The 16,972-nt window shown below is 41.0% G+C and overlaps 2 protein-coding genes and 1 pseudogene across 2 annotated transcripts; 2 read left to right on the top strand and 1 right to left on the bottom strand.

Moving 5' to 3' along the window:
- Window positions 1–1,370: 1,370 nt before the first annotated feature.
- On the bottom strand, window positions 1,371–4,000 carry exoc8 (exocyst complex component 8). The gene has a single exon (XM_024420073.2). The coding sequence runs from the start codon at window positions 3,822–3,824 to the stop codon at window positions 1,755–1,757; it is 2,070 nt and encodes a 689-aa protein (XP_024275841.1). The 5' UTR covers window positions 3,825–4,000; the 3' UTR covers window positions 1,371–1,754.
- A 753-nt stretch (window positions 4,001–4,753) lies between these two features.
- Window positions 4,754–9,609, top strand: LOC112250166 (annotated as a pseudogene).
- Window positions 9,610–12,424: 2,815 nt separating this feature from the next.
- Window positions 12,425–15,641, top strand: fam89a (family with sequence similarity 89 member A). Its single transcript, XM_024419573.2, has 2 exons — window positions 12,425–12,852; window positions 13,466–15,641. Exons 1-2 carry the CDS (start codon window positions 12,601–12,603, stop codon window positions 13,724–13,726), a joined length of 513 nt encoding a protein of 170 aa, XP_024275341.2. The 5' UTR covers window positions 12,425–12,600; the 3' UTR covers window positions 13,727–15,641.
- Window positions 15,642–16,972: the final 1,331 nt, after the last annotated feature.

Raw genomic sequence — 16,972 nt, 5'->3', positions numbered from 1 at the left:
GCGCGAGTGGGAATTGTTGGCGTTGTAGTCCGAGTGGATCAGTTCTGCAACTGCAGCTTCACAATAAGAATTTCACGTTTATCAACAACAAAAAACTACAACCCCCTTAATCACAGTGAGGAGCCCCAACGTTTGTGAAAAATTTGGTCATTGTAGGCTATTTACACATCGGTAATACTAAATTTGTTATTAACCAGTAGGCTGTCTATAACCATATGGGTAGCAGACGCACCTGCCTGCACATTTCATAGGCTATTGAATGTGCAATGCATGTTGGTGGTGATTTAATTTAATTTAGATTTTCAACCTAACCATTTAATTAAATGCTGGATGCATATTCTGAAAATGTGGCACATTTTCCCAGAACGTTTCCCTTTACCTACTGATATGTAGGTCAAGCTATATCTATTCATGATTCACATGTTTTGCATATGCACCCATTGTCCTTGACAAATTGGTTGGCATCCCTGGGAGCACACTGTCAATGAAATGTCCTGTCAGGCATAATTAACTAGTCAGGACAATGTGTTCCCTGGCCCTGATGTGTGCAATGCAGCAGGCTTGGAATAATTTACATCCATTGTGGCATTTTATAAATCAATTGGTCTCAGATTATCTGAGATCCAGTCAAGGGGCTGTCATTTCAAGAGTATAATTGCTTCATACAATGGGAAAAACACCACAACATGAACAATTTATAACTAATGCTTTGTATGACACAATCCCAAATTAGACTATCAAAAAATGTACTATAGGCTATCTTTGATTTAATGATGAAACATGTATTCCAATGATGCAGGAAATATGGTAGCTGTCAAGACTGTACGCCAGAATTTCTTTCTCCCCAAAATTGTCAATCATATCCATAAGCAGTTATTTCAAATGGAAAGGAATTGCCTATCGAAGAGCTTGTCACACAAAATAATATTTATCACCTTACCCTCTGTTGTCTTTACTATGTGAATTGAGTTTGTTACAACAATAATTGAAATATTTTGAATATCCATCCAATCCATTTAGAAAATCCTGAGTCTTACTACGTGAATTTTGATGCCATGTTAGAAGAATATAATCAGTTATGATGGAAAACATTGAACATGAAACCCCTATTTTATCCGGAAATAACAAAAGGTCTTTTTGAGGCTTTGTTCTGAAAATCTTCACTAGGGATATGAAAAAGATTGTATAAGAAGATTATAGTGTCAAAAAAATTCCCTGCCCTCTTGATTTTTTGAAAATCATAACACTCAATCGTAGGGTCAACATCCTTTTTCACCATTTGGTTCAGTAATCCTTAGAATTTCCATTGTCTTGCAGAAAGTTAATCAAACAGTATATTAACAAATAGTTTTTTCATTAATTGGACAAAATTGTTATAATGCATACACTTTTATTTTGAAAGATAATTTTTGGGATACCATAGCGATTTTCAGAGGCGCATTCATACAAATCAATAACATTCCTAACTGCATTAAGTTAATACATGGCTTTATGAATCAGTCATTTTATTCCAGTTAGCCTACTATTCAAAATGTTATATCATCAAGCACAGGAAAAATTTGTGAAATTCTAAAACCACAAACTATATTGATGTCATTGTCTTCAACATCACATTCAACAGAAAGAATCATCACGGAATAGCCTATATGACATAGCAGAATACAGATTTCATCAGTTCTGGCCAAAGATTTGAAGTTCAACAGTGGCATCAATACAACAAAAAGTGCTGTTCACAACAGGTTATCATCCACACACTAGACCTGAGACATAGTGCTATCAGGATTGACACGAATGTGCCGTGCACTTTTTCTCAAGTCCTGTAATTGCTTAGCAGGTTTCCCCACTCCTTCCTCAAACCTCTTTTCCACCACAGGGAGGACAGTATCGTGCAGGAAGGAGGCATTTTGGAGAATGAAGGCTTTCTTCTCTGCCTCCTGTTCACACCGCAGGCTGTAATCGACGTGCTGCACAGCCACAAGGATGATCTCCCTCAAGCTCTCCAGCAGGACCATGTGCAACTCTGGGAAGTAGAGCTTCAGCCCCTCCTCCAGGAAAACCATCATCTGTTTGGTGAAGGCCACGATGGTGTAGCTGAGGTTGACCCAGCAGTCATCTCCTGTATACTGATTGAAGCTGCTCATGCCACAGCTGCGCATTTCCTCCTTCAGCTTGGTCAGAGCCTCTGGAGTCATCAGGTTCATCTTCCTCCACATCTCCTCAGAGTTTCGGTGCTTGGTGGCCTCAATGATGATCTCCTTGTAGCTCTGCAGGGCTGCCTTGATGTCTTTCACCAGGAGGGACTGCAACGTGAAGGTGAGGTCCAGGCCAATTTCACTGAGCTGCTTGCAGTGCTCCTTGGCCACCTTGACACACTCAGCAGCAGTGGAGAGGCTCTCCTTGCTGTCAAACACCTGCCCACTGAAGGCATCCACAAACGTCTTCATGGATGAGCGCGACCAGACCACAAATGCAGAATAGCAGCCTGTGTTACCGGCAAAGTCCATCTCAAACTCTTTGGCCGTCTCCAGCAGGCTAGTGAAGAAGATGTTGCAGAGCTTGTGTATGTAGAGCAGAGTAGCCCCCTCAATGCGCAGCTGGCGGATGGCGGTCTGCACAGCAGCGGCTCGGTTCTTCAGGAAGAGCTCACAGGCCTTGGTGGACTGCCCCAGCCGGATTAACTGAGACACTGCCCGACGGGTCGCTTTGGGTCCCCCACGGAGGGAACGGTCAGGAGAGAGCTCAAACACCAGCACCTCCGTCAGCTGTCGGACACGCTCATCCACCTTCACCCTGAGCTCCTTCACCCTCGTATTGACAGGCTGGTCCTTCAGGTACTCGTTCAGCTTGTCCAGGAGGTCCACGGCACCTTCAAAGTCCCGTTGGGCAATGCACACGTCCAGGTCCTCGGGAAGCTCCTGGATCCACTCCAATCCCAGATCCACTGCCTCCTCTGAGTCAAAAGGGTTGGTCTCTTCGTCATCAAAAGGGTTGGTCGAGACCAAGACCTCTGGTCTCACAGGTGAATTGGGCAACTCTACCTCTTCCGTCTTATGTTTTTCCTTCGTCACTTTATTTTTCTTTGTCTCATCGAGGATCTCCAGCCACTCCTTTTTAATCTTGCTGTTCTCTGCCTGAAATATGCGGCTTTCGGGGAACATCAGGATTTTGAACATGTCCTTCATTGGGGGGTGGTCTTTCACGTTGACGATTGCAAAGCTCTCCAGATCATACAGTGCATTGTATTTGTACTTCACTGTACCGTGGCGATTCGCTAACCAGGTGGCAATAAGAAGGCAATCATTCATCAGGAAGGCATGCACTTTTTGAAGTTGTGCCATGTTGTCCACATCATATTCAACCAGGTCGCCATTGTACACTAAATACCTGCCTGGAGTGTCCATAATATTTTTGCACCCCTCTACTTTCTCAAGCAGTGTAGTCAGTGTTCTCTGTTTCACTTCCTCTGTCTCTTTGGGGAATGCTGCAAGCATCTCCTTTGCCGTTTCATCCTTATCTGTTGAGAGCAAAGACTGGGTAATACTCTCCATGATACTCTTCTGCTCTGTCAAAATATGACTCAGTTGGTACATCTCACTCTCCAGGTACGAAATCTCTTTGGCAGTTTCGATGAACTGTCTGTAATTCTTGTAGACATTTTTCTTCAGGTTTTGAGCCGTTTCATCTGCTAGGGTCTGTATTTTTTGACGATGTTCCTGCAAATCTCTGTCGCCATCAGACTGTTGTGAGAGATGCTTGACATAATTTTGGGGGTCGAAATTAGCTGATTCCAATTGCTTGCGCAGTTTGTTCGCCTGGTCTGTCATCTCCAACGTTTTAAGGTATATTCTTCAGATTACAAACATGTGCTAGAACAATAATAATATACAGAAATAGGTGAGAACAACTGCTGACCAGTTTGTCCTTTTTTTAAATTTTAGCTGCACAGTGCTAACAGTCAGGAAGAGGGAAATAGGTTAACACCCAAAACGTCACGAGACGTCCGGTGACTAGGTGGCCAACAAAATGTGTATTATGGTCAAAGACTTTCGATTATAATGGCAAGATAATCGAGTGACCGCTCTAACAATCGAAATACATGTCGTTAAAGATGGAAGGCAGACAGAAGGTTGTGAGATCAGGTGTAACCATTATAGCCAATAAGAGGGCAGATACTCACGTGTACAACAGGCACAACCCGATATAAATACGACACTTTTTGACCGCCATAAAAAAATCCTCACTTGGTTTTATTTTCGTGGACAGATTTTGGGCAGAGTAAACCCTCCCGCCTCTACTCTCTGGTAATGGTTTTAAAAATAAATGGATTGAATCAGAAAATACATGGTGTACTCAGTCATCGAAGTTGTATTGATATTGAGAGATCAAAATGTCAGTCAATATTAGTTTAAAAGTTTTATTTTATTTCAGTGTAAGTGTTACGCAAAATCCCGAGTAAATGTTTAGTTGGACAACATTTATTCGCGAGTGCTACTGTAGAGTGTCATCACTAGTTACTTCAGCCACAAAGTCATAAACACCGCCTATTTCTACCATTTATTTTTAAACCTAACCATAACCTCAGCCACACTGCTAACTTTATGCCTAACCCTAAATGAATGTCTGTAAAAAATAATATATATATATATATATATATATATATATATACTTTTTTATATATATATATATATATATATAGCCATTTAGACTTTGTGGCTGTGGTAACTAGTGATATCTCAGTGGAGGACAACGTATCCCAGAATTCCCAAAGGCACCATAGACTGAAATTACACATTTTGAACAAGCGAGAATTTTATGTAGTTTGTGCTGTTATCTACTTAAAAATCACCAACATTGATCTATATTTAACTTAAGCTGGATATTGAGGTAAGCTTACGTAGATAACAATAATATTATCAGACCACGATGACAGTCATCTGAGTGTTGGTAAAGTAAAGCGCATTCATTAGCTCGCTAACGTTATATAGCTAGCTAGTTAACGTTATAGGTCAACGATATTTTAGTCAGTACTACCAATCTAGCTCTACTATACTGAACAAAAATATAAACGCAACATGTAATGTGTTGGTCCCATGTTTCATGAGCGGAAATAAAAAGATCCCCGACATTTTCCACACGCACAAAAATGTGAATTTTGTGCACAAATTTGTTTACATTCCTGATAGTGAGCATGTATCTTTTGCCAAGATAATCCATCTACCTGACAGGTGTGGCATATCAAGAAGCTAATTAAACATGATCATTACACAGGTGCACCTCGTGCTGGGGACAACTCTAAAATGTGCTGTTTTGTCACACATCACAATGCCACAGACGTCTCAACTTTTGAGGAAGCATGCAATTGGCATGCTGACCACAGGAATGTCCACCAGAGCTGTTGCCAGATAATTGAATGTACATTTGTCTACCATAAGATGCCTCCAATTTCGTTTTAGAGATTTTGGAAGTACTTCCAACCGGTCTCACAACCACAGACCACGTGTATGGGGTTGTGTGGGCAAGCAGTTTGTTGATGTCAACATTGTGAACAAGAGTGCCCCGTGGTGGTGGGGTTATGGTATGGGCAGGCATTAGCTACGGACAACGAACACAATTGCATTTTATCTATGGCAATTTGAATGAGATACCGTGACAAGCTCCTGAAGCCCATTGTCTTTCCATTCATCTTACGCCAGTACCTCATGTTTCAGCATAATAATGCACTGCCCCATGTTGCAAGGATCTGTACACAATTCCGGGAAGCTGAAAATGTCCCAGTTCTTCCATGTTCTGCGTACTTAACAGACATGTCACCCGTTGAGCATGTTTAGGATGCTCTGGATCGACATGTACCACAGCGTGTCCCAATTCCCAACAATATGTCAACTGAGCTCCCAAGTGGTGCAGCGGTCTAAGACACTGCATCTCAGTGCAAGACGCGTCACTACAGTCCCTGGTTCGATTCCAGGCTGTATCACATCTGGCCGTGATTGGGATAGGGCGGAGCACAATTGGCCCAGCATCGCCCAGGTTTGGCCGGGGTAGGCCGTCGTTGTAAATAAGAAGTTATTGTTGTAAATAAGAAGTTGCCTAGTTAAATAAAGGTTTTAAAAAATCTATATAATATCCAGCAACTTCACACAGCCATTGAAGAGGAGTGGGACAACATTCCACAGGCCACAATCAACAGCCTGATCAACTCTATGCGAAAGCGATGTTTCGCACTGCATGATGCAAATGGTGGTCAATACCAGGTACGGACTGGTTTTCTGATCCACACCCCCAACTCTTTTTTTTAAGGTATCTGACCAACAGATGCATATCTGTATTCCCAGTCATGTGAAATCCATAGATTAGGGCCTAATTAATTTATTTCAATTGAATGATTTCCTTATATGAACTCTAACTCTGTAAAATCTTTGAAATTGTTGCATGTTGTGTTAATTTTTGTTCATTGTAGCTATCCATCTAACTTGAATTATCTTTTCAACACCAGTAGTTGAACATGGACAAAGATGTTGTGCTTGCCATTCAGCTGCAGGAGCAGTTTGACTTCGAGGCATCCTCATACACACCAACTGATGATAACTATGGCCAAACCAGCAAAAAAATGAAAGTTGAGTCTAGCAGCAATGATGTCATTCCCTATTTACGTCCATCTTGACCCAAGTCCAGATGTGAGGGCAATGCTTCTGGAGTTCGATGACATGTTCTTCGGGGGAAAGCTCAGTGGTGTAGAAATCAAATGGAGCCCCTGAATGATACTGTAAGTCTGAACGATTCACAGTGTTGTATCAACCATCTGATATGATAAATGTGTCCATGATTATATCTCAGACATTAGAATAATGGCTGCCCATCAACTGTCAGAATTTAAAGCATGTGGGAACGTTGGCTGTCATGGCTATAACTGGTCCATGTGATTGTTTTCCTGTGGTTCATTTTCCATTATTCAATACCTGTCTTTATACAATCTTCAATTGTAGGTATGCAGGTGTGTGTTCTTACGAAGGAAGAGGTGGACTGTGTTTTATTCGACTCAGTGAGCCTTTACTGAAACTTAGACCCCTTTGTGATCTTGCACAGGTACTTTGACTAACCAACCTGAACCTTTTCAGATTGATGGCAATTGTATAAAATACAGTTGAAGTCAGAAGTTTATATACACTTAGGTTGGAGTCATTAAAACTTGTTTTTCAACCTCCACAAATTTCTTGTTAACAAACTATAGTTTTGGCAAGTCGGTTAGGACATCTACTTCGTGCATGACTCAAGTAATTTTCCCAACAATTGTTTACAGAAAGATTATTTCACTTCTAATTCACTAAATCACAGTTCCAGTGTGTCAGAGGTTTACATACACTAAGTTGACTGTGCCTTTAAACAGCTTGGAAAATTCCAGAAAATTATGTCATGGCTTTAGAAGCTTCTGATAGTCTAATTGACATCATTTGAGTCAATTGGAGGTGTACCTCCCTTTGCTTGATATCATGGGAAAATGAAGTGAAATCACCCAAGACCTCAGAAAAAAATTGTAGACCTCCACAAGTCTGGTTCATCCTTGGGAGCAATTTCCAAACACTTGAAGGTACCACATTCAACTGTACAAACAATAGTACGCAAATAGTACAGACGGGTTCTGTCTCCTAGAGATGAACGTACTTTGGTGCGGAAAGTGCATATCAAACCCAGAACAACAGCAAAGGACCTTGTGAAGATGCTGGTAGAAACAGGTACAAAATTATCTATATTCACACTAAATATCGAGTCCTATATTGACATAACCTGAAAGGCCGCTCAGCAAGGAAGAAGCCACTGCTCCAAAACCACCATATAAAAGCAACTGCACATGGGGACAAAGATCATACTTTTTGGAGAAATGTCCTCTTGTCTGATGAACCAAAAAATTTAACTGTTTGGCCATAATGACCATCGTTATGTTTAGAGGAAAAAGGGGGAGGCTTGCAAGCCGAAGAACACCATCCCAACCGTGAAGCACGGGGGTGGCAGCATCATGTTGTGGGGGTGCTTTGCTGCAGGAGGGACTGGTGCACTTCACAAAATAGATGGCATCATGAGGTAGAAAAATTATATGGATATATTGAAGCAACATCTCAAGACATCAGTCAGGAAGTTAAAGCTTGGTCGCAAATGGGTCTTCCAAATGGACAATGACCCCAAGCATACTTCCAAAGTTGTTGCAAAATGGCTTAAGGACAACAAAGTCAAGGTATTGGAGTGGCCATCACAAAGCCCTGACCTCAATCCTATAGAAAATGTGTGGGCATAACGGAAAAAGCATGTGCGAGCAAGGAGGTCTAGAAACCTGACTCAGTTACACCAGCTCTGTCAGGGTGAATGAACCAAAATTCACTCAACTTATTGTGGGAAGCTTGTGGAAGGGTACCCGAAATGTTTGACCCAAGTTAAACAATTTAAAGGCAATAGACTCAATTAGTATTTGGTAGTATGTGAACTTCTGACGCACTGGGAATGTGATGAAAGAAATAAAAGCTGAAATAAATAATTCTCTCTACTATTATTCTGACATTTCACATTCTTAAAATAAGGTGGTGATCCTAACTGACCTAAGACAGGGAATTTTTACTATGATTAAATGTCAGGAATTGTGAAAACTGAGTTTAAATGTAGTTGGCTAAGGTCTATGTAAACTTCCGACTTCAACTGTATAACGTAAGCAAAGTAGCTGATGTAATTTCTTCAGTATAACATAACATGGAAATACCCTGTTATTCCAGACACTTCTGCATGAGATAATCCATGCACTGCTCTTCGTGACTTAGAACAACAGAGGTCATGATGGGCATGGACCTGAGTTCTGCAAGCACATGGAAAGAATCAATCAAGCCGCTGGAACTGAAATCGCAGTAAGTTATGCTCGGTGTCCCATCAATGTCAACTGTCAGTGTACTTTGTGTTAATATGTCTCTGAATCCTGAATCAACTGTGTTCCACCAGGTCTATCACACTTTCCATGATGAAGTGGATCTCTACGTGTGATGGGCCCTGTCAGACTTGTAAGCCCTACTTTGGATATGTGAAGAGGGTAATGAACCGTGCCCCCTCAGCCCAAGATACATTGTGGGGGGATCACCTACGCTCCTGTGGGGGCACCTATACAAAGGTTAAGTAGCCAGAGGGTTATGGAAAGAAAGTAAAAAAGACAGACAACAGCCGAGGCAAGACAGACACCAGCAAAGACAAGAAGCCTACAGACAAGCCCACAAGCAAGTGCAAAGCTTCCAGCACATCAACTGCAGGTAATAGATGTATTTTAATCTTCTAATGAGTGCTGAGAGCAGTAATATTATTTGCAATTCAAAATATGGCTTTGTAAATGTGTCTTTGTGAATCTATGAACCCTATGTTTTGGTCTCAGGCTCTGGATTACAGGATATAAGGAATATCATTCCATTCAGTGACAAAGGTTTTTTGCTTGGAGACATTCACAGCCACCATCATCAACTCAAAAACCTCTTGTCAACAGTCCCACAAAACCTCTCAATACTCCTGTGTCTCCCAGACCTGTACTGTCTCCTCCACCTCAGGCAACAGCTAAAGGAATCAACTCACCTGAACGGCCAGGTCTGATTATCCCACAGAAGAAGGGGAGCACCACAACCTACATAGCAGGGGGAGCCCATGGTTCCTTCAGAGGACAGAAACCACCAAAAAATGTCAGCAAAACCAAGGCATTTTTAAACATCAATGGTTCACCTGCTAGGGTTCACAAACCCAACAGCACTGTGACCAAGCCACATAGTGACTCCTCAGATGCTTTAAAGACCAAACAAACTTTTGTCCAAGGCCTTGTTAATGCCAGTGGCTGGAAGTCTGGAACTGCAGCTAGTACAAGTACCTCCACTTGTCTCAACCAGCAGCTGAGACCAAAAGGGCATCTTCATCTGTGGGTGGTTTGAACTTTGGGAAACCAGCCAAAAACTGCCATTTCCTCAGATACCAGACAGCCATCTCTCTGGTGTTCCGGCCGCATCAAAACCTGGGTCCCCCGAGCCTTACCATTCCAACTATTTCGAAGGCCCTGAAAATCCTAGAAGAGTCAACATTCCAGTTTCTAGGAAGAGGCCTTGGAAAGACTAAACTTCTGCTCACATCTTTGACCATCAACGTCTAGGTGTACAACGGAGGACAAAGCAGCCCCTTCTACAGTTCAGAACAGCACTGCCAGCTCTGCAAGCCTTAATGTGACAGTCAGCGTCCCAGTATGCCAAGCCAAGGTGCAAGAGTCAATAATAAATGCACATTTAGATTCCTGTCTCTCATGAGAACGGAAACGTGAGCTGAAAGCCCAGCAACCATTTTATATTGCAAAACATTTAACAAGTCTCAGCATAGGTGAAGTTTTAGAGTTTGTTTCTTTGAATTCAAAGCCGATTTTGCTAATAAGTTTAAATGTACTTTCTATCTCATGTAGGACTGCTGTAAGAGATACAGGTTTGAAGTTTTCCAGTTTGACTTTTGCTTGCATCTACTATGTCTTGTAGCCCATTGTTCAATTGTGAAATTCTAACTCAAACTATCCAAATGTTTTAGCGTTGGAAATGTCCTCTCAGGAAGAATTGATTTAATTGGTACCACTTCTACTTGATGGCTCAAGGCAATATTGCTATGACATAGGCAATTTATATAATTGCTGCTGTCTTGAATTTGGAATATGTCTGTCTGGTATGCTGATCTGGTATTATAACATTTCACACATTCTTGCTATTCACTGGTATGAATTTTATTTCAATAATAAAATGTTCTTACAATACCCTAAGTATCATCTGGCTGAATGTGCCTTTTCATAGTCCTCCTCAATGTCCGACTACAATGGTAGACTAATGGAAATCAATAAGAGTCTCAAGTACCCTTTCATAATATAAAAATTACATAATTCTCGGACACATATACTTCAATACCCATACATGCTCAGATGCTTTTGAATAGATTTCCTGCCTCCCCAAGGGTGTTGACCACCGATGAGAAATGTCTGTTGATTCACATTCAAAGAGTGCAGGATGGTTTCATGAGGACGTAACTAGACTGGCCAAGAGAGCAATGACAGTTTCCGTAAAGACAAACTTATTGTGCAATTTAATACCGATAGTGCTCTTTTCAAGTACAGTACTATTTGAGTCTGTGGTCTCACATGCATCGAGGAATGTTTATCCTAGAATAAAACCAAGGAATATGTTATTTAGGGAAAGAAAGTGCAGGAGCAGTGCGGTGAGCTAAATGTCATAGAAGAGAGGAAGGCAGCAGAGTTCAAGGAGTCAAAGACCAACAATAAGACCGGCAGCTGTGTCACAACTTCTGCTCCTCCTGACCTGCAAGATACTGAGAACAACCCAGACAATTAGCACAATGATAAATAAGTAGCATATTATGGATTTTAGGAAGAAAACAGACAAAAGAGCAGCGCTAAAATTAGTTGCACCCTGTTATCTCTAGCCTGTATTTAATGTTTCCTCAGGGGTAAACTGACAATCCTTTCAGCTTGAGTGCAGTGAAAAGGCACCAGCACTCATGTTGATTATGAAGGCTGTGTCGGGTAGTCACTAACTGTCCTTGTCTTGACTACACAATTTAAAAACTAATTTTGAGTTCATTTCAACTCATATTGATGCAATGCCAATTCATATAAAATAATATGTTTTAACTGAGGGAATACATGCATTCTTTAGTTTTTCACATTTAAAATGACGCATGTCAGTTGTTGAGACCTTGCTTTTTCAATTACATCTGCCATTTTTTTGGTCCTATGTGCCTCTGTGGGTTGGGCTTCATCTCTTTGTTGAGGATCTGTTGTTAGTGAAGAAGGACCATGGACGGAAAGCCCACCATCTGTCCTTCATACTGACACCTTTGTTCTGCAGACACATACTTGTCATGATGACCTCACCCACACTCAGTAATGCCTGTTGTACTATTCTCAGTCAATGGTATTCATGTTGCACATGTCAAGTTTGTTTCTTTTCCAAGTGTTCCTTTATCCTAAAGAAAATAAGCTTGAGAACTTTAATTTGATAAAATGTTGAATGATGGCTATTTGGTTCATTACAACTGTCTTCATAATAAATCATTCCACTTAATGTAGAGCTGTTATTTACTTCAGGAATAATGCCGCGTTCATACGCTAGTCTGAACTAGGAAATTCGGACATTTCCGACTTGCTAACTGGTTGAATGCGGCACGTGTAACGACAACCCTCTTGTAAATCGTACTTTTCCAGGTTTCCTAGTTCCGACTAGTACTTGAACGCGGCATACACCGCATGGATTAGATAGGACCGTCATTCGAACGAACGAAAAACACTGGTATTAGGTTATGAATATTCAACCTCCCTTTCCTGTCCGTCACTGCGGGTAACGCCCAATCAGCCTCGAACTGTGTTAAAGGGACAGGAAGTGCGAGTTAGCCAGAGCTCGAAAGGAGAAGATTACTGCTGTCTGGTGTCAACGACTGTTGCATGTTGTTTGTCGGAGATGTGCTTTTCATTCCCGAATGTGGTGATTTATAACGACTAAAACTGAAAGTACTATATTTGTTTGAGTGGGAGGAAGAAAAAAAAGTTTAACGATGAACGGTAAATCTGCGAATGGCACAGCGGGCGGAACACTGGCCTCCATTGAGGGACTACCCCCACTGCCAAAGAGCCTAAGCGGCTTGCTGAATTCAAGCGGCGGGTCTTGGAGAGAGATGGAGAGGATGTATGCAAAGAAAACCATGATCCAAGACGACCTTAGCCGTGGGCGAAACAATTCCGACAATCTGCTTGCAAATAAACCGGCCAATCTTGATGCGGCTTTAGCACTCCTCCGAAAAGAAATGGTAAGAAGTGAAGGGGAGGTGAACAATATATGATCGCAAACAGAATCGTGGGGGGTTCCTTTGAGGTGAAATGAGAGTAACAGCTGTTCTGACAGAATCAAGAAATCACTTCGTTACTGTTAATTACTTCATGGTCTAATTAGTATCCTAGCTCTTATGGTCGGCGTTAACACGTAAACCAACAATTTTACACTGGCAGTTAACATTTGCAACGTTAGCTAGTAACGGTGCCACAACAATGACACATTTATACATTGTTGCTTGTAGAATTTGATAGCTTACAATTTATACCATGGCAGCTCTGCCAGTTTGGTTTCATTTGAAAGCCTACACAAGCTACTCCATTGATTTGTATGAAGAGGATTAGGGGTATCTCTTTGAAAGTTTACAAATCAGACTTTTTCAGCCTCACTGTAGGCCTATCCTCCGTTGGGATTAATATTTGAACCCATAAAATATTTCTGCTTAATTGAGAGAGAGAGAAATTCTAGTTAAAGGCATGAAGCACCTCTGCCAACATTTGTCTAATTGCTAACGGTTAGGCATAAGTATAGTATCAAGCACCTGTTTGGGAGGTCTTAAAATAATTCTGGGGTCATTTTTATCTTTCCAGGTGGGATTGCGTCAGCAGGATATGTCTTTGCTGTGTCAGCTCTGGTCCCTCCATGAGTCAATCCAAGAGTACAAAGGCAGTTGCCAGGATCTCAGCGCCGGGCATGGGATAGAGAACGGCTACTTTGACGAAGATGATGAATACTACCAGGAGACCAGCACAACACCAACTGACCAACCGGAGGGAAGTGAGGCAACATCTCCCAAAAATGGGACAAGCAAGGATTCCTGGCTACAAGACTCTTTTCACATCACCATTTGAGTGACCCAAGAGCTGAGCTGTTTGCTCCTAATCTTGACTCTACACGTTTGAGGCAATACGCTTTTTATAAAGAACTGTGCCATGCATTGAGTTTTGCTGGCTTATAGTCCTTTTTCAGCAGACTTTTTTTCATATAAATATATACAGAAATTAATTATTTATTATAAATGTTTTTTTTCCCTTATTACTTTGGACATTTAGAGTTTTCTATGATTGGGTAGTATGTACTTCCAAGCTCCTTGTCATCTTCACAACGTTTACAGGATTGAAATCCCAGACACCGGGACAGTCTTGATAAACAAAATGGATGGGATTCCTGTCCCTGCAATCAGGGGAGGAAATCAACTTTTAGATGGCATGTAGTGGCAGCTGTGACTGGTTTGTGTTGTTGCATAGGCTGGAGAAAAGTATAAAATGCTGGAAATTGCTTACTTCTGGAAGGGTTTAAAAAAACAGGGGTAAGTAAAGCATGTGCTTCTCAGAAGCCCTGTTTATGGTGGGCAGACGCCAGACTGTGCTTCCTTTCATAATGTGCTGTGGCTCCATACCTTTTCAGTTAATAGTTATTCAATGAGACTGGGAAGTCTGCATTGTTGAATTAAGTACAGTTGCTTCCATAAACCTTGTTTTCAATTAACTCAATACAGGGTACCCATTACGAAGTCAAAGTATGTTGACCCCACTAGGACATGCATTTAGTGCACGTATGGCAATGTTGACTAGTCTCCCATAGCCAACTGACCCCTATCTTGAGTTTCTATGCGCACTCAACATTTAATTGCATAGACCGTATCAAAATTATTTAAGCTAGAAATGCATTCTTTAACTTTGACAATTTTGTGTGTAAACTGGTCCACAATTCATGTGCTTCTGGTACGTAAACCAAAGAGTATATTTGATGCCCGTTTGCTAAAATGTATTTGGTTTTAGGTAAGATACTGTAAAATGCAATGCTCTTCCTGATGCATCTAGTCTGTTTACTCTCTGAACAATATATCAAGAATGTTTTGTAATACAGGTGGTTGATCTGTTATGTATGTTTTCTTCACTGATTTAATGCAATTGAACAATATACACATCAGAGGACGATTGGAGGTCATTAATAACAGCATGCTTTCAAAATGGGGAGTTGAAAGAATGTTCACGGTACCTTCTATGCCTCAATGTGAGTGATCACATACTGAATTTTCTACCTCCAGCTTCACTGTAAATGTATATTACCGCCACCAGCCGCAAATTGAAAATCTGTATTTAAACAGAATACTTCAAATCTCCATTTAGTGCCTTTTTTGGTCTCAGACCTTGGTTATTGTTGTCTGTCCCTTCAACTCACAGCACTTTTCTCAACCTGGTCATGTCTTTTTGACAGTCTCATGGCAAACATGTTGTGCACCGCATACTGTAACTCCAGTTACTAGTTCAATTCCCACCTAAAAGGAAACCTTATGTTCACCAGTGTCAATAAACCAAATATGAATTGTACATGAGCATCCTGATTAGTTCCTTTTCATGTGGCAATATCCAGATGGATATTGTCTTGATTTCATCCAATCAGAAAGCTGTGTTCTTGTACCACAGTTCATCTCAAGTTGTTGCCTCTGAATCCAAATCTACAGACCTAAAGGAGTCAATATAGGTCTCAAGCCAAGAAAATTAAACATTGATATCAGTCTAGTGGCATGGTCAAGGTAGATGAATCTGTCATCAAAGGAATGATATATGAATTTCATCTATGAATCTGTGGAGGATTTGAAAATATATTGTGTTCTCTCAGATACAAAACTCTGTATTTTGTATCCATTCCTCATGTTTGTTATTTTTCAGCGAATGACCATACTACTGTTTTTGGAAGATTGTTATTATGCTCATGTGATAGCTATACTTATGGATTTAATAAAATGACTTGATACTCCGATTTGTGTGTTATTCCTGCATGAAACTCATTCAATGAGGCAACTGAACACCTGTCTACTGTGTAGCTCTAAAATTAGCTTTGGCTTTACGGGTCAGCACTCACCCATTTTTATAGTGTATTGATCAACCTTAGATCATTGCACTTTCTGAGAGTGAATTTAAATAGTTTAGTTTTATAGCTGCTATAGAGACATCCTTTGTGTTTTGGAGAATTGTTCACTACAACTTATGCTGTTCATTTTAAAAATGAATCTCTTATTCAGAAGAGGCATCCCTGAAGTTGCTATATAATTTATATCTAAACTCGTGAAAAAAAAGAAGCGTCTCTTTTTCAGGACCCTGTCTTTCAAAGATAATTTGTAAAAATCCAAATAACTTCACAGATCTTCATTGCAGAGAGTTTAAACACGGTTTCCCATGCTTGTTCAATGAACCATAAACAATTAATGAACATGCACCTGTGGAACGGTCGTTAAGACACTAACAGCTTACAGACGGTAGGCAATTAAGGTCACAGTTATGAAAACGTAGGACACTAAAGAGGCCTTTCTACTGAGTCTGAAAAATACCTGACTGCTCCATACTGCTCGTTCTGTGCGTGATTTCCTGCAAGACAGGAATGTCAGTGTTCTGCCATGGCCAGCGAAGAGCCTGGATCTCAATCCCATTGAGCACATCTGGAACCTGTTGGATCAGAGTGTGAGGGCTAGGGCCATTCCCCCCAGAAATGTCCGGGAACTTGCAGGTGCCTTGGTGGAAGAGTGGGGTAACATCTCACAGCAAGAACTGGCAAATCTGGTGCAGTCCATGAGGAGATGCACTGCAGTACTTAATGCAGCTGTTGGCCACACCAGTTACTGACTGTTACTTTTGATTTTCACTCCCCCTTTGTTCAGGGACACATTATTCCATTTTTGTTAGTCACATGTCTGTGGAACTTGTTCCGTTTATGCCTCAGTTGTTGAATCTTGTTATGTTCATTCAAATATTTACACATGTTAAGTTTGCTGAAAATAAATGCAGTTGACAGTGAGGATGTTTATTTTTTTGCTGAGTTTATGTGTACAGCTGAAGGTAACATTGTTATTGTCTCATACTGAAAACTAAGAAGCAAAGCTTCTGGAATTTGCAGTTTAGGTGAAGTAGAGAGCTATTGCACAATATGGCTATGTAAGTGTTTTCTTATCAGGTCAAAGCTCCGTAGACAAGTCATGTGATCAACACTGGTGGACCCTCAGATAGTTACCCTGTTACTGTATCTTCTCACAGAGAGCAACGGTCAACCATCGTTATAAAGCAACCAATCCGGTTGGGCAGCTAAAATTAAGGCAG

Source organism: Oncorhynchus tshawytscha, linkage group LG05 (genome assembly GCF_018296145.1).
Source record: "Oncorhynchus tshawytscha isolate Ot180627B linkage group LG05, Otsh_v2.0, whole genome shotgun sequence".
NCBI lineage: Eukaryota > Metazoa > Chordata > Actinopteri > Salmoniformes > Salmonidae > Oncorhynchus > Oncorhynchus tshawytscha.
The sequence above is the reverse complement of the archived record's forward strand: the minus strand, read 5'-3'. Positions and strand labels throughout refer to the sequence as shown.

Bases quoted from the DNA above. Each gene is read 5' to 3' on its own strand.
- fam89a (XM_024419573.2), top strand. From the start codon at position 12,601: ATGAACGGTAAATCTGCGAATGGCACAGCGGGCGGAACACTGGCCTCC. The intron at 12,853-13,465 runs GTAAGAAGTGAA...TTATCTTTCCAG, and splicing joins CACTCCTCCGAAAAGAAATG to GTGGGATTGCGTCAGCAGGA.
- exoc8 (XM_024420073.2), bottom strand. From the start codon at position 3,824: ATGACAGACCAGGCGAACAAACTGCGCAAGCAATTGGAATCAGCTAAT.